Source organism: Hakea prostrata, chromosome 1 (assembly GCF_041222555.1).
Source record: "Hakea prostrata isolate BN-2017 chromosome 1, UWA_Hpros_2, whole genome shotgun sequence".
In the NCBI taxonomy this organism is placed as follows: Eukaryota; Viridiplantae; Streptophyta; class Magnoliopsida; order Proteales; family Proteaceae; genus Hakea; species Hakea prostrata.
The window spans coordinates 75,317,290-75,344,140 of record NC_142600.1 but is presented as its reverse complement, the minus strand read 5'-3'; the positions used below and the strand labels follow the sequence as shown (position 1 = coordinate 75,344,140).

Below are 26,851 nucleotides of genomic sequence, written 5' to 3'. Positions count from 1 at the left end.
CAAAACTATGTCAAATTAAAAATGACTCCCTAAAATATCTCTTAAATTTGAACAATAGTATACTGCTAACAAATTCTGTGAAGTCATGCTAAATAAATTCATGTCATGTATTGTATTGCCTTTATAATGTTGTTCTTAGTAAAATAGAATCTTATATATATTTTTTTCTTTTTGTTTTTTCATGAGTTTGTTTTTTATGCTAAAGAAAGATTCTATTAATTATTGTAACAAAGACATAGTTTGTTAAAACCTAATACAACAAATGTTTGTGAATAGTCTGCTGATCCTATAAATGCAAAATGATTAAGGGCCTGTTTGGTTACATGAGTCTGGAGATTTCAAATATCTAGAGATTTCAAATCTGTGGAGTTATAATTTATAAAATTAAATGTTTGGTTGTGGAATGAAATCTGTGAATTCACCTTAAAAAACTATTGGGTAATTTTCATCTGGACCCCCTGAGGTTTGACTTAAGTCACTTTTAACCCAAAGAAGATGATATTTTGCATCTGCCTCCCCTGAGGTTTACAAAAAAGTCAATGTAAGGACATATCAATTTTTTATGACCAAAGTGCCCTTGTATATATTTAATTTGTTTTGTAATCCCACAGTAGGCCATCAGATTAGCATCACAAATATAAATTTCAATCCGACCTAATAAAAAACTAAGGTATGCTTGCAATTAGAACTTCTCTTTTTACAATTAAGGGGTTTCTTAAACTCTAAATTTACAAAATCAAACCCTTGGGTGATGGAAGCCCAAGAGTCTTCACTCAAACTCATCGGCAAACTAAGAGTCTTCACTGGAGGTTTGGTTCCTTTTCGTTTCATATCTTTTCTGGTTTACCTTGAATTCCCGACGACCACTGGTAGCAATGAATGGTAAGTTTCAATGGTTAGAAAGCTTAAAAGAAAAACAGAGGAGAAAAGAGGAGAAATACGATGCAGGACAAGAATTGCCTATCCTCGTTAATTTCTCTTGCTTTTACCTACAAATCGCTCTCTCTTCTCCTTATTCTCTCACTCTCATTCTCACACAAAAGCTTCCATTTTCATCTTATCTTTGCAAATCGTCTTTTGTTTCTTTTTCTTGGCTACTCCGCAACAAAACCCAGGTGGGTTTTATCTAGTGTTCAACCGAGAAGTAAAACCCAGGTGGGTTTTCTCTAATGCTGCAATTTGGAATCCCTTTGCTTATGAGAAACGTGATCTGCAATTTGGAACCCCTTTGCTTATGAGAAACTTGATCTGGGTTTTAATCATTATCTCAAGCATTTTTCAGATTCTAGCAAAATTACTGCCACTAGCGTCCAAAGTAATGGTTTTGGCTCTTTTTGGTGGCTTGTTTAATTGATCTACACTATTGCAATCACATAAATATATCAACAGATTCAACACCTTTGATGAGTTTGAGTGAGGATTCTTGGGCTTCCATTGGTTTCACCCAAGGGTTTGATTTTGTAAATTTAGTATCTAATAAACCCCTTGATTGTTAAAAAGAAAAAGTTATAATTATCATAAAAATAAAGATTTAAATATATACAAGGGCACTTTGGTCATAAAAATTTGATTTGTCCTTACATTGACTCTTTTTAAAACCTCAGGGGAGGCAGATGCAAAATATAATCTTCTTTGGATTAAAAGTGACCTGAATCAAACTTCAGGGGGTCCAGATGAAAATTACCCAAAACTATTTGATCCACGTGATTTTTATGGATGTGTAAATGTATAGCTTTTTTGAAATCTCTGGATTTCACCCCTTACCCATAAATCTCCAGATTCACGTTTTTAGTGTAAAAAAGTGAATTTCTAAATTTCATGAATCTAGAGATTTTTACAATCAAACATGTATAATTCTTAGATTCATGAATCTAGAGATTTGAAATCTCTGGATTCATGTAACCAAACAGACCCTAAAACATTGTTTTTTCATGAGTTATTTCTTCTTCTATTGTCAGTTTATTTTTTCGCTAAAAGGGTCATTTTATAAAGCAAAGAAGAAAAATGAAAAAAATACAGCAATTAGAACTTTAAGAGGAACCAACTTCGCTCACCTGCAACAACAGTTGCTCCCAATACACCTTTCCAAAATTATGGCTTCGCTCGGGCTGTTGTCATTTTATTGATATAGAATAATACAATTAAGAGTATATTTATCATTTTCTCCAGTTAATTAACAGTTCTAATGGAAAAGAGTTGACTTCCCATTTGACATAGTTGACTTCCCATTTGACATAGTTGTAGGGGTGTTTATGCTTTTCTCTAATTATCTTTAATATTCCTAAAAAACTAATAAAATATTAAATTACATAGTGGTATAAAATAATAGAGTTGGTTATTATGAGATTATTAAGCATATATTCTAAACATAGACCCTATAAAAAATTTAGATAGGTTCTGAGCCCAGGCATGGACCACATGCTATTGTGGTGAGACTCACTCACCTTGCCTTGATGTGAGGCATAGTACTCCATGCTGACACTTCACAAGTACACCCCTCGAAAAATAGTGTAATCTTTAAAATTTAAACGTATTTTATTACTTCATATGTCATGTCAGTGTCTGTTTTAATTTTAATTATTAATATTTTTTGAAAACACAACTACTTTTCACCTTCTCATAGTCAAGGTTTAAAGTATCGGTATCGAGTATCGTATCGGTCAGGTGATTTTAAGAGACGTATCGTCTTGTATCGTGTATTGTATCGCTCTGGCTAATGCATTTTAGTGTAATTCAATGGAGAGACGTATCGAGATTTATCGTATCGGTTGGGTCAAATATGGATACATATCGACTAGTATCGTGTGGTATCGTGGGATACTTTAAACCTTGCTCATAGTATGAAATTTCATTTCAAATTTTTAATAAAAACGCAATTTGATTTGATGGACTTGGTAACAAAGGTAATGTTCCATCTCCAATATTAATGTGATGTTATTATGGACTTAGTTGTCACATGTTCTATGCTAGCATGACAAGGAAAAGCTAGAATTTGGATGGGAATGGAACACAACCTCTTTTCACCCTCTCATAGTATGAAATTTCATTTCAAATTTTTAATAAAAACACATTTTGATTTGATGGACTTGGTAACGAAGGTAATGTCCCATCTCCAATGTTAATGTGATGTTATATGATGGACTTAGTTGTCACATGTTCTATGCTAGCATGGCAAGGAAAGGCTAGAATTTGGATGGGAATGGAATTATGGAAGGGAGGTGTCTTTAAACTTGTGGTCACCCCCTCTCCTTTTCTTTGGATTTGTCTCCTTTTGTCTTTATATGCACTCATTCACCAGAAAAAAAAAATAAAAATGAAGAAAAGAGGGAAAAACAACTTCACCATGGGCATCTAAGTTATTAGGTTTAAGATACAATTAGACCTGTAAACGGATCAGATTTGTCTTGGATACAATAGTATCCGAATCCGAATCCGGCAGAAATTTAGAGAAGGCATCCGCATTCGAATCTGGAACTTTATCGGATATCCGATAATAATCCGATCCTATAAACTATCTGATTATTGATTGGTAATTGTCATTTTTTTAAAATTTTTTTTTTATTTTCGATTTACATTTTCTGGTTATCAATTATTGGAATCCGAATTTGATTATCAGCCATTTTATGTGAAAAATGTTTAATATTTTACTCTAATCGGATAATTTTTTATTTTCGATTATCCGATTACCGGTTTCTGAATCCGCTTATCATCCATTTTCAAAGAAAAAAATGATGAATACTTTACTCTATCTGGATAATTTTTTATTTGGATATTATCCGATCCGATAAGCAATTATCCGAATTCGAATCTGGTTGCTTAACGGATGGATACATATATTTTCCGGTAAGAAAAATTTTGGATACGAACACCCTTAAATGAATATGAATGCGACGAATTCAGAGACAGATTTCGACTATCCATTTACAGGTGTAGATACAATTTGATTGATAAACTCCCATCATAATCACAAAGTGTGTTTCACACACCCTCGGGTGATTAACAATAACCATACACATCACACATGTTTATCCACGCATGATGTAACACTGTCTGTCTTTATCGTTCTACCACCCAAAAAAAGAAAAAAAAGAAAGAAACAGACAAACAGTGTCTTTATCTCATCTCGTCTCTTTCTAAACCTCTCAAATATTGTTGTAATTCCATTGGAACACTGAATTCCTCCCTCCCCTTTCAGTCTTTTTTTTTTTTTGTTTTTGTTTTTTTGTTTTTGGGGTACATTCATCTATTTCATCACTTCTGTTTTGGTACATTCATCTATCCAAATCCGGCCCCATCCCTACTGCTTTATGATTTGGGACTCTCTCTCTCTCTCTCTCTCCTCTCTCTCTCTCTCTCTTTATAAGCATTGCATCACACCAACTTAACTACTGCAGAGAACTTGAGCTAGCGCAATACAATATTCAAAATTCATATCCTGTTATCCTCTAATCTGATTGTTTTTGCATACAGAAGATACATACGATGGAAATAACCCATTCTTATAACTACAAAGCGAAGAGGTATAGTTGTGATATTTTCTATTTCAGTGTTGCTTATCACTAGATCGATGTCATACAAGCATATATAAACATGCGATGTTTGATTACTTTGAGCAGGTGTGCAGTTGTTACAGGATCCAATAAAGGAATTGGTTTGGAGATATGTCGTCAGCTTGCTTCCAATGGGATAATGGTTGTTTTAACTGCTAGAGATGAGAAGAAGGGTGTTGAAGCTCTTGAGGATTTCAAAAGATCTGGACTCCTTGACGTGGTTTTCCATCAACTGGATGTGAAGGATCCTGCAAGTGTTGCTTCACTGGCAAGCTTTGTTGAAACCCATTTCGGGAAACTTGATATCTTGGTGAGAATGGATCAGACCCCATGCATGTTTAAACTGAAGCTGATCCAAGATACAGTAACTCAGCCACAACTCACAAGCATACCTCAGGTCCTTGCGAAACTGAAGATTTTAATCATTTTGCAGGTGAACAACTCAGGTGTGCTTGGAGTGACGTGTACGGATACCGAGGCCATTGGAGAGTATCTTGAAAGTTCCGTCGTAAGTCCAGATATGAATTTTAAGAAATATAAATTGATTTGGTGATTAGGCTTTTAAAACCATCACTAGCTTAGGTTACGAAGGCATCTTTTAGATATTTTGTGATTTTTCTCCTTGCTAAACATCATGTAGATTAAATGATATTTATTAATGTTTTAATTTTGCATACAAGAATGGCGACTGGTCGGATTTTAGAGAGATGGATGAGCATGATAAGGAGTTGATGAAAAAATTGGAGCAGACTCATGAGAATGCAGAGGATGTCTTGAAGACGAATTACTATGGAACCAAACTAGTCACAGAAGCACTGCTTCCCCTCCTTCATCTGTCCAAGTCAGCAAGAATAGTAAATGTCTCTTCTATACTAGGGCAACTTAATGTAATGAACTACAACTAATCTTGATTACTATAAGTTCTTTTACTTGTATTTTACTATTCTCTTATCTCTTGTGATCTTTGTTTCAGCTGATATACAACAAGAAGGTTAGGGCAGAATTGGATAACATCGATTGTCTTACAGAGGAGAGGTTGGACGAGCTACTGCAGATGTTCCTCAATGATTTCAAAGAGAACAAGTTGAAGGTTAATGGGTGGCCAATAACTGCATCTGCCTATAAACTTTCGAAAATCGCCATCAATGCATACACGAGGATTCTTGCGAAGAAGTTTCCGACCTTGCAAATAAACTGTGTTCATCCAGGTTATGTCAAAACGGACATAACAGCGAACACTGGTAGAATAACAGCTGAAGAAGGTGCTAGAGGACCCGTCATGCTGGCTTTGCTAGCCGATGATAATGGCTGTTCTGGTCTCTACTTTGATGAGATGGAAGCCTCTACCTTCTAAAAACTGTTGGTTTTGAACAAAATCGAGCCCAAACCTCCACTAAATCCTTATGATCATGTCTACGTTCGTTGAGTTGTGTGAAATTATCTGCTTCGAGTTTCTTTATTGCTGACTCTTTTCTGGTAAGAGTTTGTTTGTTGAGTTGTGTGAAATGGTTCATATACAGGTACTCGCTTTCATGTTGAAGACGACATAATGTGGTAATGTGGGTCAATTAGCGCACCCATTTAAGCTGGAATAAAGCTGAGTTATTGTTGGATATGTATTTTTTAAGTTTGTGTGCTATTAGGTGGGCCTTATCCTACCTAATGTGTGGTGAAAAAACGCGAGAAAAACAAATACCTCAATCCTGATGGGTAGAGGATTTGCATGTAAATAAAGATTTGCCCTATATATATAGCATCCACTATTTTTAAAAACTCAGGTTTATCATTTGCCCTATCTATATATACACACGGCATTCACCATTTTTGGGGTGAAACTAATAACCACCCAGTATTATTTCCAAAACTACATGGCACCCCATGCATAATTACAAGTTAATTACAGTTAAATTCTACTATTAAATGGCTAGTAAAATTACTTAATACCCTTACCTTTGTTTAAGTTATTTAAAATTTAAATTTTAAATCACTCAAATACCTTTGGGTAGGGAAATGATAATAATGACCCTTGTTTAATACCCTCCCATACTCAACTGGGTCAAGGGATTCCTTCACCCATCTTCTACCTATAACTTTTTGAAAACGGACCAACACCGCTGCTGCTGGAAACCACCCCACCCCCTCCCCTCCCCTCCCGGCTACCAACTGCCTCTATCCATGAAGCCGTCTCAACCTGTAAAACTAGGACAAAATCTTTTCTACAGTTTGCCAATTTTTGGTATGGAAAACCGACATAGAAGTGAATATCAGCCACCACAGGCGGCTTCTTCCTCCTAAATGCAAGGAAACAGCCGGCTACACCGACTTGATGTTACTGTTCAAAGTTTCGATGACGATGAAGAAGAGATGAAGTAAAAAGAATAATAATTGGACAAGCGTTCTTTTGTGCTTCTTTTGTTGCTACTTCTTTCTTCCTTTTTTGCCTTTTCTACTTCTCAAATTGAACCGAACTTTGCTTTGGTGTTATTATTGATTACTATTTATTTTGTCTCCGCCATCACTAGGTTTTGCTGGGAGTTATGATCATGGACCTAACTTGAGGAGCCCTCGACATTGGAAGAAACCCTCAATTCTCCTCCGATCTCAACCCTTCACCACGGAAATCCTTTGATTTCACCACTTTAAACCGAATTTAGTTCACTTCAACAACCAAATAGCACCTTTTAACATATACAACGTGAATCCACCCAAAACCTCGCCTTTAGACACATAGCTAACAACAAATCGCAAGTGTATTCCAACACTATAATTTTAAACGATATTTTATTCTTGAACCCGGACTATCGAAATCTTCAACTACCTCATCCTTGCGATATTATAAAATTTCCTGAACTTTGTTCGATTTTGCAGATCTAGGTAGCAGGGGGTGCCAAAGCAGTTTCTGTTGACACATGCCTTGGTTGGAGAAGATAGGTTGCAAGGAGAGATATATAGTGGTTTTAGGCCGTTGGAGTATTTTTGTAATTTTCTTGCCCAAAGGGTAATTTGAATTTCAATTTTTACGTAATTTAAATTTCAATTTTTAAGTGACTAAAATGATACTTAAATGGGTAAGGATATTTAAGTAATTTTACTAGCTATTTTACTATAGAATTTAACTGAGTAACTTGTAATTATGAATGTGAGTGCCGTATAATTTTCTCAACATTTAATTATTTTGCAGGTGAACAATTCCTCTGTGGTTGGAGTGACTTTACAGATACTAAAGCACTGGCTGAGTATTCTGAACATCTTGTGGTCACCCAGGCATTCCTCACTTGTCTTATTTTCCAACTTAGTAGAAATCTTTTACCCGTCGGTCATTTTCGTGAAGGCTAAAATCTTGTCGGTCCCTTTCATGGGAAAATTTATGTCTAGGTCCAAAGGGTGTCTCTTGTACCGTCTGAGACCGTTAGTGTTTCAATTATTTCAAAATTTTAATGTTGAATGACCAAAGTACCCCCTAAAGTATTTAGTAAAAATAAATTTACTAAAAGGCCCCTATGCCCTATTCTTAAACACCGTATTTTCCTTTCACCCTATTACACCACCCACCAGCCGATCGTCAAAAACCATCCTCCAAAAAAAAATAAAAATAAATAATGCTTGTGCTCAGATTTTCTAAGGTTTCCATTCGGTTTTTTTTCTGAAATTAAGGTTGTCCAAGAAACGAGATCAAGTTACGGTGGGACTGTAGGTTTGATCAACGAACAAATTAATTATTGGTTTCTCCGTTTGTTGCTGTTAAGCACTTACCTGGATTGTCTTCTTAAAACTCCATTCTGTCAATGCTGAAGCCTATGTTGGTTTTCTTTATCAAGCTTGTTGCAGTAAGGCACCTTGAATTTCTTGTTAAAATTCTGTGTGAGGTGAGATCTTGAAAATGACTATTCAGACCATGTTACTGAAATGAAAGTTTGTGTGTGATCGAACCCTAACAATCGAGATGTAAAGTAAAAACAACCCGATTTAGATTTGTTCATTTGTTTCAAGCTTTTGTATGAACACAAACATTAGAGGTTAGAGATTTTCAAAATCCTGTAAAGTTTTAATTAAGAAGTAAAATTACAGCAATTAATTTCTTCCGATGAGCTCATTTTTGCTTTAAGTTTGGTGGGACCTTTCAAGATTTTAGCCATCACTAAAGAGACCCATTGGTAAAATTTTCAAATTTCTAAAGAAATACTGATGTATAAGAGTTTCCAAAAAATAATTTTGCATAATAGTGTGGCGACTGGTCTGATTATAGAATTACAAATGAACATGAGAAGAAGTTGATGAAAAAACCTGAGCATACTTATGAGAATGCAAAAGATGTCTTGAAGACAAATTAAGAAGGAACCAAAAGAGTAACAGAAGCTCTACTTCCCCTCCTTAGTTAGTCTGGTTCCGCAAGATTGGTAATTGTCACATCTGTGACTGGACAACTTAAGGTAATGAACTGATTACTCAAGAACTTGATAACAGTATGTACTTTTAATCTACTTTTCTGCTTTCTCATCACACCAATGCGTGGAATTGATCAAATTCTGAGTTTTCAATTCTTTGCTTTCTGATAATTGTTTCAGTTCATACACAACGAGAAGACTAAGGCAGAATTGGATAATATTGATGATCTGATGAAAGACAGATTGGATGAACTGATACAATGGTATCTCAGGGATTTCAAGGAGGATGGGTTGCAGGCTAATGGTTGGCCATTAACTATATCAACATATAGGATCTGCAAGGCTGCCATTAATGCTTATACTGGGATTCTTGCCAAGAAGTTGCCGACCGTGGCCATAAACTGTGTTCGTCCTGGTCGTGTGAAACAAGGTACATAGGAACATTGACAGTCGAAGAAGGTGCTAGATATGAGCGTGGATCATCTCTCTTGACGCGACGGTGTTATAATTACAAATTATGTGGGGTCCATAAGTAATAAATAATAAAACATTTAAACAAAATAAACCCCATAACCCTAACCCTGTAATTTGTGGTTAACAACCGTCGGGGGAGACGATCCGGACTCGCTAGACACCAGTAATGTTAGCTTTATTTGCTGATGATGATGATTACCCTTCTGGTCTCTATTTTGATCACATGAAAGTGTCTACTTGTTAATTCAAGTCTTGGGAGAGTTACACATATCTCCTCATTCTAGAAGGGCTAGCTGAACAAGAAAACTTTTACTTGGTTTTGGTTTTGGTTTTGGAAAGTGAGACTTCATTCGTATCAAGTCCTTTCTATATTTATACTAAGAACTGTTGATCTTGCACTAGAACCCAAACCTTATTAAACCCTATTATCATGTCTTTGTTAAATTGTGTGAAATAATCAGCTTGGAGTTCCTGCTTCTAGGTTGGGCTTGGCCCATCCTCCTCCTGGGCACAACCCTTGTCCCCATCCCCTACCTCTGCTAGTAGTCCGTCTCCTCCCTCCCCTTCTCTCCCTCCCGGCCTCCCTCTTTTCTTTCCCCTTCTTGGCCCCCTCCTTGCCTGGCCATATCTTCCTCTATCCCTCCTAGATTTGGCCTAGTATCCTCTAGGCTTGGCCCTTCCTCTCCCTTAGTCTTTGCCTTAATTTCTTTTCCTTGTGAGGTTGGGGGCTCTTCTAACTTTGAAACCTCTTCCCCTCCTCTCTGGGATCATTGGAGAAGCTCTCACTCAACAAAAGGGGGCCACCCCTGCGACCCTACCTATGATTATTTAGCCGAACTCCTGCCTTTGAGGAGAAAGAAGCAAAAAAAATAAGAAGAAATAGTTTGTGTTAGTGATGCCAAGTAAGTGTCTTGTCTATGTAATGATTTATTGATTCTCGATTCCAAAGTGACTAACTATTGTATTCATATATAGCTTTGTAGAATGAAATTTGATTGAAAAAAAAATCAAGAAAAAATGTATTATTATGTACAAAATGTCAAAAAAGTGATCATTTTGATTTGTAGGTGGCAATAATGCGCACAAGGAGGCAAAGCGGCTGAAAAAATTGCATGTTAACAAAGCGGTGACAAATAAGGCGGTTGAAAAACCGCCTTACCGCCTTGGCGGATGCTTTGAAAGCCATGTTATATTGTATTCAAATTTTTTAAGATCTTAAAAGTGTTTTGTTTATTTCCTTATCTTTCGGTCACCCAATGTAGAATGCCTATCCAATGCATCCAATATATTGATTGACATAGATGTGTTATGGTTTTCTTTCCCAATTTCCATTCCAGAATGGTACTCTTTGATGTTTTTCTTGTTGTATTAGTCCAAGTCACCTTAGTCCATATCAGTGGTTCTTGATATACTCTTTTTTTTATTTCAGTCGTCGGTTATGTGTCCTACTTCTACAATTATCAAGCACAGAAAAGTGCAGGGTACAGAATATTTTGAGGTTGCGTGGGAAGAAATGGATGGATTGAAAACCTCCATATTCCCTGCTAATCTCGTTGAAAGGTATAGTATTAAAAGTTGTTTTCTCCTCAGATTTAGAATATTAATTCTCCCTTCGTCTAAAAATGTGTGAAACAAAGAAAGGTCCATAACCAGTGCTGTTCTTGTCTGTTTGGGTCCTTGGAGGGATGAGTGGATTCAGTACTAAGGGTTGGTGTTTTCTCTTAAATTTGAACAATAGTATACTCTGTTAGTAAACTCTGTAAGGGCCTGTTCGGTTGCTTGAGTCAGGAGATTTCAAATATCTAGAGATTTCAAATTTATGGCGTCATGATTCATAAAATTAACTGTTTGGTTAACCTGAATATGTGGAATGAAAATCATAGAGAGCTCTTCATTCTCGTTCGAAAGTCGAAGTTCGGAGAATTCTGTTGAAATGTTTAGCTCTTTTATAGTAGGATTGAAATATCTAGATTTCACTCGATACCCATAAATCTACATATTCACGTTTTTAGTGTAAAAAGATGAATCTCTAAATTTCATGAATCCATGAATTTTTACAACCAAACGGGTATAAATCTCGCATTCATAAATCCAAATATTTAAATCTGTATTCATGTAATGGAACAGGCCCTAAAGTCATGCTAGATAAATTTATATTTCATATACTGCCTTAACCTCATGTGACTTTATAATGTTGTCCTTAGTAAAATAAAATCCTATATTTTTTTTTCTTTTTTCTTCTTTCATGAGTTCCTTCTTCTTTTATTCGTCATTTTATTGATATAATAGAATAATACAATTAAGAGTATATTCATCATTTCCTCTACTTAATTAATAGTTCTAACGGAAAAGGGGGCGGCTTCTAATTTGACATAGTTGTGGGGGTGTCTATGCTTTTTCCAATTATCTTCATATATCCCTGAAATCTTCTCTAAAAATTAATAAAATATTAAATTGCATAGTGGTATAATGCAATAGAGTTGATTATTAGGAGATCATTAAGCATATATTCAAAGTGTAGACCCTATAAAAAATTCATACATAGGTTCTGAGCCCAGGCATATTCGATTTCATTAATCCCCTTCAGATTGTTCTCCAGTTGCATCTTTAAAGAAATGATAACCTTCTCATTCTCAACTGCTAAACTATCTTAATTGAAAGTAACACTAATGTAGTTTATCGAAAAAAGGAATAAAGTAAAATTAATGAAAATTAATAAAATGTTAAATGATATAACAGTACAAGTAATAGAATTGATAATTATATATGGATCCTCAACCATATACTCTACCAAAATTTAACAAAAATATCACCATCTATATATGGGAAGGAAGCTAAGATCCTTGAAGAAGATTAAGAGAGAGGTGGTTAATTGTTGTAGTCAATGTCGTTTTTATTTCTTTGCAGGGATATGAACCATGTTCCTCATTCCCTGACCAAGTTGGCCTTGTCTTCGCCGAATTAATAGGACTATTTGGCTGATCACCACTCAATGGATATTAAATCTTGTTTAAAAAAAAAGGGAAGAAGATTAAGTGTGCTCTTTGGGCATTAGGGACTATCTTGGATATCCTATGAAAAATTTAGTTTGGCATAAAAAGAGGTTTATTTAGTTATGTTTGGCACACACTCTTAAAATAGAATCTGGGTCTAGAAAGCTCTTGAACTTGGTTCATCTAATTTTTCTCACATACAATAATCTCAGATTTTTTTTTTTTTTAAAGTTTTTTTAGGGTAAATACAATAATCTCTGATCAACGGAAGGTGCAGCTCTCACAAGTAAGCCTCACCAGATTATCTATTATACGAGTAGTTCTCAATTTTCTCACATAGAATAATATCTGATCATGGTAGGGTGCAACACTCACAAGTACGCCTCACCACAATAGCTATTTAGGAGTCCTGAGATATTCATGGCTGAACCTCCAAAGCATGGACCATGCTTCACTACTGCCAAATAGCAGCTCTACAACAAAGATTATTTTTAAGCCGAGCACCACCAATTAAGGTAATCACAGTTAAAAATTCAACAAATTGAGACACTTCGAAGGCACCCATAATCAATCTTGATGAGGCTACCCGAAATAAGGGGATGATAAAAGATGGAAGCAGCGTAGCTGACAGAATTGGAGTGAGAATAAACATTTGATATATCCCTTCCGCTCCATAATTTCTGGCATAGAAAATGGCCGGAAGGGAGTTGCTAGCCTGGGAAAGTAGGATGGAACAGCAGTGTCCTTGAATGTCATCGTCGATATCACATTTGAGAACTGAGGGTTTTCATACAATGGGCAGTTCATTCCTCGATACCCTATGCGAAATCAATATGGGCAGATTGTGGCTAGTTTATATTCATAGGCATAATGCATAAAAGACCGAGGGATTTTGTGCAGCATCAAGCTTAATGGATGTAGGGATGTCCAACGGAGATGCTCACTAGTACTTTTATGCAAAGAAATGTGTTGTTTCATTTCAGCCCCTTTTAGGTGTTCAGTTGTTACAGGACCCAATCATAGAAAACGTATTGTTGAATTTCGGCCGGTTCGGTGATTAGCGAAACTAAATCAAAACGGGAAATAAATGGTTGAAATCTTGCATATTCTCCTGAAAAATAGTGTAATTTTTAAAAATTTAAATGCATTTCATTTCTTCATATGTCATGTCAGTTTCAATTTTAATTATTAATATATTTTGAATACGCAACCTCTTTTCACCTTCTCGTGGTTTGAAATTTATTTAAAATTTTCAATAAAAATGCATTTTGATTTGACGGACTTGGTAATGAAGATAATGTCCTAGTCCCGATGTTCATGTGATGTTATATGATGGACTTGGTTGTCACATGTTTTATGTAGCATGGCAAAGAAAGGCTAGGATTTGGACGGTAATGGAATTATGGACGGGACATGGTTCAAACTTGTGGTCACCCCCTCTCCGTACCCTTGGATTCGTTTTCCTTTGTCTTTATATGCAATCATTCGGCAAAAAACTAAAAAATAAAAAGAGAAAACCAGCTTCACCAGGGGTGTCTAAGAGACTGTCCTACCATCACCTGTTATTAGGTTTAAGATACAATCACTCACCTGTCATTAGGTTTAAGACTGATAAACTCCCATGATAATCACAAAGTGTTTTTCACTCACCTTCTTGTGATTAACAATAACCATACACATCGCACATGTTTATCCACCGATGTAACAGTGTCTTTTATCTTATCTTGTCTCTTTCTCAACTTCTCAATTGTTGTAATTCCGTTGGAACACTGAATTCCTCCTTTCCACAGGTTTTTTTGTTTTTTTTGTTTTTGGGGTACCATTCATCTATCCCATCAGTTCTTGTTTTCGTACATTCATCTATCCAAATCTCCATCCCTACTGCATTATGATTTGGGACTCTCTCTCTCTCTCTTTTTAGAAGCATTGCATCACAACAACTTAAGTACAGAGAAATTGCGCTAGCGCAATGCAATATTCAAAACTCGTATCCTATTATCCTCTATTCTGATTGTTTTTGCACACAGAAGGTACATAAGATGGAAAGAACCCATTCTTATAACCAACAAGCAAAGAGGTATAGTTGTGATATTTTCTAATTTCAGTGTTGCTATCACTAGATCGATGTCATACAAGTATATATAAACATGCTATGTTTGATTACTTTCAGCAGTTGCGCAGTTGTTACAGGATCCAATAAAGGAATTGGTTTGGAGATATGTCGTCAGCTTGCTTCCAATGGGATAACGGTTGTCTTAACTGCTAGAGATGAGAAGAAGGGTATTGAAGCTCTTGAGGATCTCAAAAGATCTGGACTCCTTGACGTGGTTTTCCATCAACTGGATGTGAAGGATCCTGCAAGTGTTGCTTCACTGGCAAGCTTTGTTGAAACCCATTTCGGGAAACTTGATATCTTGGTGAGAATGGATCAGACCCCATGCATGTTTAAACTGAAGCTGATCTAAGATATAGTAACTCAACAAGAAGCATACCTCAGGTCCTTGTGAAACTGAAGATTTTAATCATTTTTCAGGTGAACAACGCAGCTGTGCTTGGAGTAACGTGGGCGGATCCCGAGGCCATTGGAGAGTATCTTGAAAGTTCCCTTGTAAGTCCAGATATGAATTTTAAGAAATGTAAATTGATTTGGTGATTAGGCTTTTAAAACCATCGCTAACTTAGGTTATGAAGGCATGTTTTAAATATTTTGTGATTTTTCTCCTTGCTAAAACATCATGTAAATTAAATGATATTTACTAATGTTTTAATTTTGCATACAAGAATGACGACTGGTCTGAATTTAGAGAGATGGATAAGCATAACGAGTGGATGAAAAAATTCGAGCAGACTGATGAGAATGCAGAGGATGTCTTGAAGACGAATTACTATGGAACCAAACTAGTCACAGAAGCACTGCTTCCCCTCCTTCATCTGTCCAAGTCAGCAAGAATAGTAAATGTCTCTTCTATACTAGGGCAACTTAATGTAATGAACTGTAATTAATCTTGATTACTATGAGTTCTTTAATTTACTTGTATTTTAAATGAAAACTATTCTCTTATCTCCTATGATCTTTTGTTTCAGCTGATATACAACAAGAAGGTAAGAGCAGAATTGGATAACATCGATTGTCTTACAGAGGAGAGGTTGGATGAGCTACTGCAGATGTTCCTCAATGATTTCAAAGAGAACAAGTTGAAGGCTAATGGGTGGCCAATAACTGCATCTGCCTATAAACTTTCGAAAATGGCCATTAATGCATACACGAGGATTCTTGCGAAGAAGTTTCCGACCTTGCAAATAAACTGTGTTCATCCAGGTTATGTCAAAACGGACATAACAGGCAACAATGGTAGAATAACAGCTGAAGAAGGTGCTAGGGGACCTGTAATGTTGGCTTTGCTAGCCGACGATAATGGCCGTTCTGGCCTCTACTTTGATGAGATGGAAGCCTCTACCTTCTAAAAACTGTTGGTTTTGAATAAAATCGAGCCCAAACCTCCACTAAATCCTCATGATCATGTGTATGTTCTTTTTTTTTTTTTTTGAGGTAATAATTTGTTTGTTGAGTTTGATGTTGAAGACGACATAAAGTGGATCAATTAGCGTACCCCATTTAGCTGCATTAAGGCTGAGTTATTGTTGGATAGTATATGTTTCCTTTTTGAAGTTTCAGCCTAGTTACATCCATTCAGTAGTCTGGATCATTTTCCCGTTAGTGAGAGGTATTTGCTCTTCTCATGTTTCTCCATGACGCAATAAATGTGGATATAATGTGGGATCTTGTACCTCTAATTCATTTTATGTGCTCAAAGGTGGGTTGTATCTTGCTTGTGGTTACTTGGGGCTTAGATCCCACTCTAGCTTAGAGATCCCCAACTCATTGTATTTTTTTCCCTTTTGGGCTATCTATATTATGTACTTATTCACCTAGAAGAAAAGGAAATCAACTTCACCATGGGCATCTAGCTAGTAGGTATAGAAGAGACTTTGTCCTATGAACATCCCCTTTTTCTTTCTAGTAAAATGTCATTCTATTAAATTAAAATGGAAAAAAGAGAAAAGAAAAAAAAATCAGCAAAAATTACATTTGGCCTTCTACCTCATACCCCTAAAATTCTAAAACAATATCTTTCTAAAAAATGTTAAGATAGGAAAACCCCTTCCTTATAAAAAGAGCCAATGATAAGAGTTTGATTGTTTATCCCACTATTTTCTCTCAACACCAAGAATAGATCATTTTTTGCTGATGCTTCAAAGGCACTAATTAATCCCATAATTCATACCAGAACGTCTTGTCCTCCAAACTACTGCCATTAGGTTTAAGATACAATTTGATTTTCCCATGATAACCACCCTATCTAACTTTTCATGACTAACATGACTCATCCTTCTGTGATTGACAACAGCCAAACACATCACAACATGTACCTTCATTGCACACCACTCATTTTATGCATCCATGAATGTAAGGTGTCCTTATCTTATCTCATCTTTTTCTCAACTTTCAATTGTTGTTTTTCTATTGTGGCACCTACACCACTGCTTTATGATTTGGGAGTTTCTCCCTCTCTTAAGGTTTGTAACACAAGAACTAAGGTTCATAGAACTTTGGCTCAATACAAAGATACATATGATATATGGAAACAATCCATTCTTATAACCAACAAACAAAGAGGTACAGTTGTGATAGTTTCTAATTTCAGTTTTGCTCATCCTAGTAAAAGGTGTGTGGTTGTCATGGGATCTAATAAAGGAATTGGATTGGGGATTTCGCTTGTGTCACACCCCACCAGCAGGAGTCAGGTCATACCCGAATACCCGTGGGGGTGATACACTAGAGGACCATGGTTCAATGCCAAATCCATACTTACCATACAACATAGCATAATCAAAGGATAAGAATAAATTAGAGTAAAGAGTACTAACCAAGCAATCAAAATATTATTACAGTTATCCATGAATTAAAGTTGAATCATTAACCAAAGTTAATCAAATCTAATCATCAGGGTTATAGAGAGGAATAGTTAACAACGGAAGTCTATTTTCTCGAGAGGTTTCAAAAGTTAATTAGCACCCTCATCTATCGGTTGGGTGAGAAAGAAAAAGCACAAAGATACAAGGGCAACTACTAAATCATCTGATATCTCCAACGTCTTAGAATGGTTAGCTAGACTCCCTAGGCAGCACATGACTCACCATGTAGCTTAGTGTCCTCTGCCGTGGGTCCTTTATAAGACTCATACAATAGCGGACTCTCCAGGTAAATGGCTCATAACCTACAATGAAGTCTAAAAAGAACATACACATAAAAGGGATGAGTCCAACAGAACTCAATGAGGTCAACTTAACTGCATATCAAGCATCCATTCACAATCCTCCACAACGAATATATATATGATAATAAAATGAATATTAAATAAGTATGCAATCAGGCTTCTAACTCTATCATGAGGTCTCTATGGTAGACACACATTAAGCTATACACCAGCCTCCTCTACGCGGTCTCAATCATTCTACTTCAACAAGAGACGTCTTTTGGGTTCTCCGTGGTTGTTGGGTCAAGTCACATCAATCCGTGGCTGGGGATATAGGTCACCACTCTCTCACATCACCTTTTGGCTTGAGAACTGGCATGTGTCAAGGACATCTCTAAGCCCAATGCATGGCATACGGTCTTGTACTACATATGGTCCGGATATCATTCCTTAACGAGAGGCATCTGTTGTCTGATATCCTTATCTACCTAGAAATGGGGTCCTCAACGGGAGGCATCTGGTGGATTCCATTTATCAACCTTATGGTCATCCACATATACATAGGTAGATGCTTTCATGGCTTCCCCGTAGAAATCGCACATTGTGCTAAAATTGATACAAGCCCAAACTCTATACATATGCAACCCTACCATCTCACGATGGCAGTGGGCCACTTGATGCACACAGGACCCAGCCATTGACATCATGGGTTAATCGGCTTCAATACCCCTACTAGAAGGGTAGTAGTACTCATGGGGTTACCTAATCGACACATCATGACACCTAGTATCCATGTACTTAGGTCTAAGTGCATATACATATAGGGTCACCAGGGTAATGGGCAAACCCACAACCCTAGTTGGCATATAAATACAACAGGACAAAGTCCCACAATCAAATCCATACATTCACATCATTCTCATATCATCATTCATAAAATTTGAAAGTAGACATAAACATAGATGATCTTACCTTCTATTCGTGCAAAGTCACACACAATTTATAATAGAATACAAGATATCATAAATAATGAAGATTCAAACAATACCATCATTCATACAAGAAATGGTTAAGTATTTTCCTCACCTTTCAAGCTAATATCAATCTCCAAATTCCAAAGAAATCCACAAAAGAGAGTGCAATTGACCCAAAATAACCCTAGAAACACGAGAAATTAAATGAGCAATAATCGGAGACCGTCCGAGGTCAAAGGGGGGGGGAAAACATGCAACCGAAATAGGGGGGTTGAGCCACACAAAGTTGGTCGACCGCCCAATCTAGGGTTCCGGCCACTTTGGTTGATTTCAGCCCCAATTCAAAATCAATTTGGAATGGGACTTTGGGGTCTTCAATTTGACAGCATTAGGGTTCCCAAACTACCTTTGAAACATCATAATTGGTTCCCAAACAAAATCCCCCAATTTAGGCTCTTTGCCCGCGAGTGTCTCAGAGAGGTTTGAAACGGTTTCAAATGCAAGGGATTGCAAGAACCAACTCTCACAAAGGTTGGGAAACATTAATGGGGGCAAGAATAAACATTCAATGTTTCCCAATAACAACAACTAGCACAACTATGCAAAAATCTCATCATAAATGCCTTAAAAGATAGGTTGCAAAGAGGGTTTTGAGTCTCCTTACCTTATCGTGCGATTTCCTTCGTGTCTTGCACTTCGGCAGCACCAAAGGAGTAAGGAAGCTTCAAAATCCCAAGCTCTCCCCCTCTCCTATGTTCTTAGCCTCCCTCTAGCATAAACAATGCATTTATGAGGTTAGAGAAATGTAAAATAGGGGTTTTTGGCCCAAAATTCCAAATCTACCCCTAAACTGGGCAAGGGCGGTCAACCTAGCCTGTCAACCACTTCCAACCAACCGGCCTTATATCTCCTTCATGTGAAGGCTGATTTCAGCGGGCTTCGGAGGCTAAAAAGATCATTTCAAGGTTTGATCATTGGTATAGTTTACCTCGAAAGTCAAGTCCTCTAGCATCGATTTATGGGCATGCCAAAACTTCCTTTTAATACCTTCTAGACTAACCTTCTCTCTCATCTTGAAATCTATTAGAGTGATCTAGTTTTCATCGTAGTTATACACCTCCATAGGTTCGATTTTTGAACACCGGGTTCAACTCATACGGTCCAGAGTTATCGCTTACTTGCACTTCGGGTTTGTGGTCCTAAAACTAATGGGTTAAAGGGCCAAAAATCCGAGGGATTTCACAACTTGGGTTCAGTGCAATAACCATTAAGTGATACATCATGGGCCAAGATTTTGATCCAACAGTCGAAAATTTTTCTTAACAATGCACTGAATCTAAGCAAAAGATCTGTCGTCAGCTTGCATCCAATGGAATGATGGTTATTCTAATTGCTAAACATGAGAAGAAGGGTATTGAAGCTCTTGAGACACTCAAGAGATCTGGATTGCATGATGTGGTTTTTCATCAACTAGATGTAAAGGATCCTACAAGTATTTCTTCATTGGCATGCTTTATTGAAACCCATTTCAAAAACTTGTTATCTTGGTGAGGATGAATCACATCTCATGTTTAATTTTGCATATGAATCACCACTTGCAACAGTTGCACACATCTAATGAATGAGCTACCCTCATATTTACATATCATGCCATGTTGCAAAGGAGTCCAATCCGGGAATGGAAGGGTCCTTGTGAAACTAAACATTTAAGAGTTTTTTGCATGTGGCCCCCTTAAGTGGGGCCCAATTTCGTGATTGCCCTTTAAGGGCCATATATTCCATGGCGCCCCTTTTCAACAAAGTAAATATTCCAAGTTACCTCCCTTAACGGTAAATATTTTACAAGGTAGGGTTGTAAAATGACTATTATACCCTGCAATGTGTAAAGACCATAGGGTGAAGGGATTCTCCCTTCATCCATCTTCTTCTCATACCTACCTGAAACCCCACATTGCCGGCAACCACCATCCCTCCCCTGCCGGCGATCAGCCCATTTTCTCTCTGTCTTTGTGCACTGAGCATTATCACTTTCTCTGGTGGGTCCACCACTTTGGTAGTTCGGTGGGTGACTTCGAGCAACAACCTTGGTAGCGGATTTCAAAACCAGAAAATCCTCATCAGGGAGCCGAGTTCTCCATAAAGTGCCATTCAAAGGTGTGACTTTGAAACCCCTGACATTGATTATGTGAACAATTTCCAAGACCCGCAAGGGCAATCCTTTGTATTCCTCAATTCCACCTTCACCAACATATCGAGAACCCACATCAAGGATGAGATTAGGAGGAGCAGAAAAGACCTCAATGGTGTTAATGAACGCACAAAACTCACATTTCAAACTCAAAAAATAATTAGAAAATGTATATTTATTAACCAGATGGTAAATAGGACATGAATTAAGTACCAACTTTGTGAATTTTGTTTTGTAGGATCTACATTCTGGCGATCAACGTAAAATTTCAGATTGATTTCTTGTTTTGAGTTCGTGGCTAAGTGGACGATGATTACCTTCTGAGGTGGTGGTGTGATCCTTCGACTTGGTGGGCGTTGGACTCTTGGAGATCAGTGGCCGGTTGAAGGATTTGTAAGGTATATGTTCTATTGCAAATATTGTAATTCGTGGCTTAGAGTAATTGAAGATTGGAGGGGAGGGGCGTAACGTTGTTCAATGATGTAAGAACTATTCTGGAACCAAATCTGTTGGTTTCTTTGCCCTAATTTCACAAATAGCAGATCAGAAAAATGAGGTCATAAAGACCTTGTTTTGCACTGCAGATTTCATCTTCCAAACCTAAAGGTCACAAAGCTGAAAATCTGAATCACTGGGCTTAAAAAAATCGTTTCAAGATTGAAGACTATCTCGGTAACTCCACACTAATCCGGTAACTCCAAACTAATCAAAGCTAGTGACTGAAAAAAAATTGTTTCAATCGAAACCAGGGACTGAAAAAAATTGTTCTCTTCTAATCGAAACCTTAAGGTATTCAGAATAGAACAGATGGGCTGATCGCTGACAGGGGAAGGTGGGGGTGGTTGTTGCCGGCAGGGGAGGTGTGGTGGTTACTGGCGGATGTGGGAAGAAGATTGGTGAAGGGAGAATTCCTTCACTCTAGGGTTATGTCACTTGACTAAGGGGTAACATGGTCTTTACACAGTATGGGGGTATGATAGTCATTTTACAACCCTAGCTTAAGAGTCAAAATGCTTGACTATTAAGGGAGGTAACTTGGAATATTTCACATTATTGAAAGGACGCCGTAGAATATATGGCCCTTAAGGGGGCAGTCACGAATTTGGGCCCCACTTAAAGGGGCACCATGCAAAAAACTCAACATTTAATTATTTTGTAGGTAAACAATGCAGCTGTAGTTAGAGTGACTTTTATAGATACTGAGGCACCGGCAGAGTATTCTAAACATTTTGTGGTCTTATTTTTAAATATTTTAGAAAATTTTTACATGTGAGTCTTTTTCGTGAAGGCTAAAATCTTGTTGGTTCCTTTCGTGCATGGGAAAATTTATGTCTGGGTCCAAAGGCCAAAGGGTCTCTAATACCATTTGAGACGGTTAGTGTAATTCAAAATTTAAATGTTAAATGATCAAAACGTCTCCTAAAGCATTCAATCAAAATAAATTTACTGAAAGGCCCCTATGCCTTATCGAAAAACAAGCATTGGCTCGGCTAATAGCAGCAAGGAAACTTAGACCGTATTTTCAAGCACATTCCATAATTGTCTTAACCAAAATGGCCGTTGCAAAAGATTCTTCATAAACATGACCTCGCTGGGAGATTAGTATCTTGGGTGGTGGAATTAATAGAGTATGACATAGATTACAAACCCAAAAGTGCAATCAAAGCACAAATTTTAGTATATTTTGTCACTAAGAGTGTCTTGCCACCCATGGATCGAGGAAATCCCAGTGAAATTCCTGGTAGATGGATTCCATGTTGACGGCTCGAGTCATTCTCAAGGATCAGGAGTAGGGTTAATCCTATAGAGTCCATCTGGTTTTATTGTTCAGAGTGCACTACGCTTTGAGTTTCATGCTTCTAACAATGAGGCATAATATGAAGCTTTAATTGCAAGACTCCGCCTAGCTAAATCATTATGTGTGCAAAATATTGAGGTCAAAAGTGACTATGGACTAGTGGTTAGCCAAGTCACAGGAGCCTATGAAGCACAAAATGACAGGATGATCAATGATTTGAAGAAGGTGCTTGAATGCAAAGCTTGGTTCACGTAGTTCCAAATATTAAGGATATCGAGAAATCAAAACACAATGGCCGACTCCTTAGCAAAGCTAGCTTCAGCAAAATTTGCTTCTGTTCCGCAAGCGGTATATATTGAAGAGTTAAACTCTCTAGTCTATTTAGAACCGGAGATAATGGAAGTTTATAGCGAATCATCCTAGATGGATCCAATAATAGATTATCTCAGGGATGATATCTTACCTAAAGATAAAGAGAAGGCTTAGACCTTAAAGAGAAGACCAACAAAATTTGTCTTAAAAAATGGATTGCTCTATAAAAGAACAATTACTGGGCCATTGTTGAAATGTTTGGGATCACCAAATGCACAATATGCGTAAGCAAAAGTCCATGAAAGAATTTGAGGAAGTCACATAGGAGGGAGAGCTTTGGCTTGTAAGATCTTAAGACAAGGATCTTATTGGCCGCGAATGCAGTCTGATGCAATGGATTATATAAAGAAATGTCATCAATGTCAGATTCATGCTTCGTTACATAAGCAACCTACTGTTCAATTAACTTTTATTCTCAGCCCCATACCTTTTGCTATGTGGGGGTATGGACATTTTGGTCCATTTTTTGTAGCACCAGGAGGAAGAAAGTTTGTTGAGGTAGCGATCAATTATTTTACCAAGTGGGTGAAGCTGAGGCTTTGACAACATTAACTACTAATCAAATGGAGAAATTCTTCCAAAACAAGGTGATATTCATATTTGGTTTGCCTAAAATTCTACTCACAGATCATGGTACACAGTTTGACTATGAAAGATTTAAAGAATTCTGTACGCCTTACCACATAGAGTATAAAAATTCTTTTGTCACCTATCCACAATGTAACGGGCAAATTGAAACAACAAATAGAACTCTTCTTCAAGGAATCAAGAGATGAATGGATGAGGCAATTACTCTATGGGTGGATGAGTTACCATACATACTTTGGGCATACAGAACTACTGCTCGAACTCCTATTGGAGAGACACCTTTTAAGCTGACGTACGGATCTGAAGCTCTAACCCCAGTAGGGGTAATAGCGGGGTCAGAAGGATCAAAAGAGTTCAATCCAGTGATGAATGAATAAGGTCTAAAAGCAAACTTGGAATTCATAGACGAAGTCAAAGAAAATGTATTATATTGAAATATATAATGGCAACGAAGAACAACAACCTATTATAGTGCAAGGATCAGGCCCAGATCTTTTAGAGTTGGAGTCTGGTTCTGAGGAGGAAGTCGGCTTCAGATCCCAAAAATTGAAACATTATTAGCAAATTGGGAATGCCCTTATGTTGTGATCAAGATCGTCAGCTCAAATACATCCTGGCTCAAAGACTTGCCCGAAAATTGGTTGAGAGGACATTGGAATGTTATTCACCTGAAGAGATATTACCAATGATGTATGTAGAAGTGTTTTAGGAATTTGTAATGATCTTGCATTTAGAATCATTCTCATCCATAAAGAAATTCACAAAGGATTCTTATCAGCCAATTTTTACAATGGCTTCTCATCAACCACAAAAGCTTCTTATCAGCCAATTTTTACAAAAGGTTTTTCATCACCCACGAAGGCTGCTTATCAACCAAATTTTACAAAAGGCTTCTTATCAACCAATTTTGACAAAATGCTTCTCATCAACCACAAAAGCTTCTTATCAACCAATTTTTACAAAAGGCTTTTCATTAGCCAGTCACAAAGGCTTCTTATCAACCAATTTTTACAAAAGGCTTCTTATCATCTATGAAGGTTTTTTATCAGCCAATTTTTTCAAAAAAAGAACACTTTCATACTTGTAGATTCATCAAAGGAGGAGAAAGTATTACTAAGCTATTACTCTTATTTTAGCAAAATTACAATAAAGTAAAAGAGAGAAAAGGAAAATTCCAATGGGTTAAAAAATAATAATAATAATAATAAAAAGTAAAGAAAAGAAAAGAAAAGAAAAGAGAGCATCATCATGAAAAGATAGGTGTATGGCTGGGGATCATCATTCTTTTCTTCTTCAACAGGGTCTTCATCAACAGATTCATAACTTCCAGAACTAGAACTTCCATCCTCAGAGTTACCTTCACTTTCAGCTTCTTCTGAAGAGCTATCATCTTTAGGATGATGAATCTTTCGAATATAAAAGAAAGTCCTAGTCGGGAGAAATCGAGGGGCAAGCTTTTTGAAGTCCAATTTAAGGTGAATTTTAAGTGCTTCACTCCAAACTTCATCACAACAAGTTTTTAGCATGTTTCTATAGAATCCCATGAAGGTAAGGTTATCTTTTGCTTGACCAATAGCTTCAACAATAGCCTTGATAGAAATCTTCATAATCATTGCACAGTTTTTGCCTTTCTTCTTCAAACTTGCTTTTTTTCTTCTTCCAAGGCAACCTTCTCTTGAAAAGTGTTGTTCAGACTAACATATAAGTTATCCCTTTCAATCTCCAGATTAGTTTTCCTTCGAGAAAGAGAATAGACAATTTCTTGCAATTGCTTATTTCATTTCTCCAAACTGGAGTTCTCTTTCTCAATCTTGTGGAACTTGATTAGCAATTCATCTCTTTTTGTTGAAAAACTTTTTGACATGCTATAGCTTTGTTAAGTCTCGGACGAATCTCTTCTCTCTCTTGAGTAGCAAGCTTGGCCCTCTCTAGAGCATCATTTTTCAAGGCCTCTAGTTGGATCAGTTCTTCATTTGGTTTATGAATAGAAGATTACAAACTAGAATTCTCTTTTTCAAGGAAGTCAATTCTTGACCTGAGGAAGGTCCCATGGACCGAAGTCTTCTTTTTGAAGTCCTCATCTTTTTGGACCTTAGAGCAAGGCTCTCATCAACCTCTACTCTTGTGATTTCAACCTCATCATCATCACCACCGTTTTTTACAACTTTAGGAATCTTTTCTCTCCTGATTTCTTCATCAGCTTCTTTCTCCTTTCCAACAAGTTTTCTTCTCTTGCTCTTGGTTCTCTTTTTCTTCAATTTAACATAAAGGAAAAGGTAGGAAATGTACCTGGAGGAGACCATAATGAGCTAACCCATCATCAGTCCTGAACTCATTTACATCAATTTGAATGCCAGAGGGAAACAAGTCCCATGATTGATGATCATATTCATCAAAAGGAGGCCTCTGGTTAAAGGAACCAAGGATTTAATGGAATGGAAACCCCATGGGGAACAATAATTTAAGAAGCGGATAGCACAGAAGAAATATTTTTCTCTCCAGCCTTTGTTATCATGCGGAATGGACGACTCAACAAAGATAGAACTATCATCCAATTCGACACTAATGCTAGTTCTCCTTGAAAAATGTAGAAAACCATGCTCACTTCCAACTTTTCGAGTATACTAATTCCTGAAGAGATTGAAGGAAGGACTGTGTCCCATTTTTTGAACAAATGCCCATAAACAGTTGATAAGTCTCCAATTGTATGGGGTCAGTTGGCAATGACATATTTTATAGTACTCGAGAAGAAATTTAACCCAGGGATTCAAGGGAATCCTAAACCCAGCCTCTAAGCACTTGATATAAAATAGCGATAGCACCAGGAGTAGTCCGGTGGGCACTATCAGAAGGTTCAGAAGCCCAAGCCTTGACTTAAGGAGGAAAATGGTAATCTCATAGACACGAGGATAGCTTGGCCTTTTTAATCTTGGTACCACTTGGGACCAGCGGTTTTTGGATTCTTTCTCTCTTTCTTAGTATCAACATCTTTTTAAGGAACTATTACCTCATCGTGAGTGTATGGAACGGGATCCCAATCAGGATTGGGGGCTTTACTGGGACTAATGGTGGAAGGATCAACAGAGTGTTCTCTTGGAATAGATTTCAACGGGGTCTCAACCCCACGAACAAGACTAGAATCAGTAGGTTTATCAGGATGATCCATCAAGAAATAAAAGGAAGGAAGATGGAAAAGGGAGGTCATAAAAGTATTTGACAAACTAATGAAGCAAGTAGGCAAACAAGAAAAGGCAAAGGAGAGCTGATAGGA

At 37.0% G+C, this 26,851-nt stretch overlaps 2 protein-coding genes across 3 annotated transcripts; both read left to right on the top strand.

The window, feature by feature from the left end:
• Window positions 1-4,403: 4,403 nt before the first annotated feature.
• LOC149030098 (short-chain dehydrogenase/reductase 1-like) lies at window positions 4,404-6,284 on the top strand. The gene is made up of 5 exons (XM_089152202.1): window positions 4,404-4,520; window positions 4,617-4,860; window positions 4,984-5,058; window positions 5,231-5,437; window positions 5,524-6,284. The coding sequence occupies exons 1-5, from the start codon at window positions 4,483-4,485 to the stop codon at window positions 5,902-5,904; spliced, it is 945 nt and encodes a 314-aa protein (XP_089008328.1). The 5' UTR covers window positions 4,404-4,482; the 3' UTR covers window positions 5,905-6,284.
• A 7,940-nt stretch (window positions 6,285-14,224) lies between these two features.
• LOC149030097 (short-chain dehydrogenase/reductase 1-like) lies at window positions 14,225-16,371 on the top strand. 2 transcript variants are annotated; one of them, XM_089142406.1, is made up of 5 exons: window positions 14,225-14,479; window positions 14,573-14,819; window positions 14,936-15,010; window positions 15,184-15,387; window positions 15,487-16,371. In XM_089142406.1, exons 1-5 carry the CDS (start codon window positions 14,442-14,444, stop codon window positions 15,865-15,867), a joined length of 945 nt encoding a protein of 314 aa, XP_088998532.1. In that variant the 5' UTR covers window positions 14,225-14,441; the 3' UTR covers window positions 15,868-16,371. The 2 variants fall into 2 exon arrangements, with proteins under 2 accessions (XP_088998532.1, XP_088998533.1); XM_089142407.1 differs by having other exon boundaries at window positions 14,576-14,819; window positions 15,487-16,370.
• Window positions 16,372-26,851: the final 10,480 nt, after the last annotated feature.

Bases quoted from the DNA above. Each gene is read 5' to 3' on its own strand.
- LOC149030098 (XM_089152202.1), top strand. From the start codon at position 4,483: ATGGAAATAACCCATTCTTATAACTACAAAGCGAAGAG. The intron at 4,521-4,616 runs GTATAGTTGTGA...TACTTTGAGCAG, and splicing joins TATAACTACAAAGCGAAGAG to GTGTGCAGTTGTTACAGGAT. The intron at 4,861-4,983 runs GTGAGAATGGAT...ATCATTTTGCAG, and splicing joins TCGGGAAACTTGATATCTTG to GTGAACAACTCAGGTGTGCT.
- LOC149030097 (XM_089142406.1), top strand. From the start codon at position 14,442: ATGGAAAGAACCCATTCTTATAACCAACAAGCAAAGAG. The intron at 14,480-14,572 runs GTATAGTTGTGA...GATTACTTTCAG, and splicing joins TATAACCAACAAGCAAAGAG to CAGTTGCGCAGTTGTTACAG. The intron at 15,011-15,183 runs GTAAGTCCAGAT...TTTGCATACAAG, and splicing joins AGTATCTTGAAAGTTCCCTT to AATGACGACTGGTCTGAATT.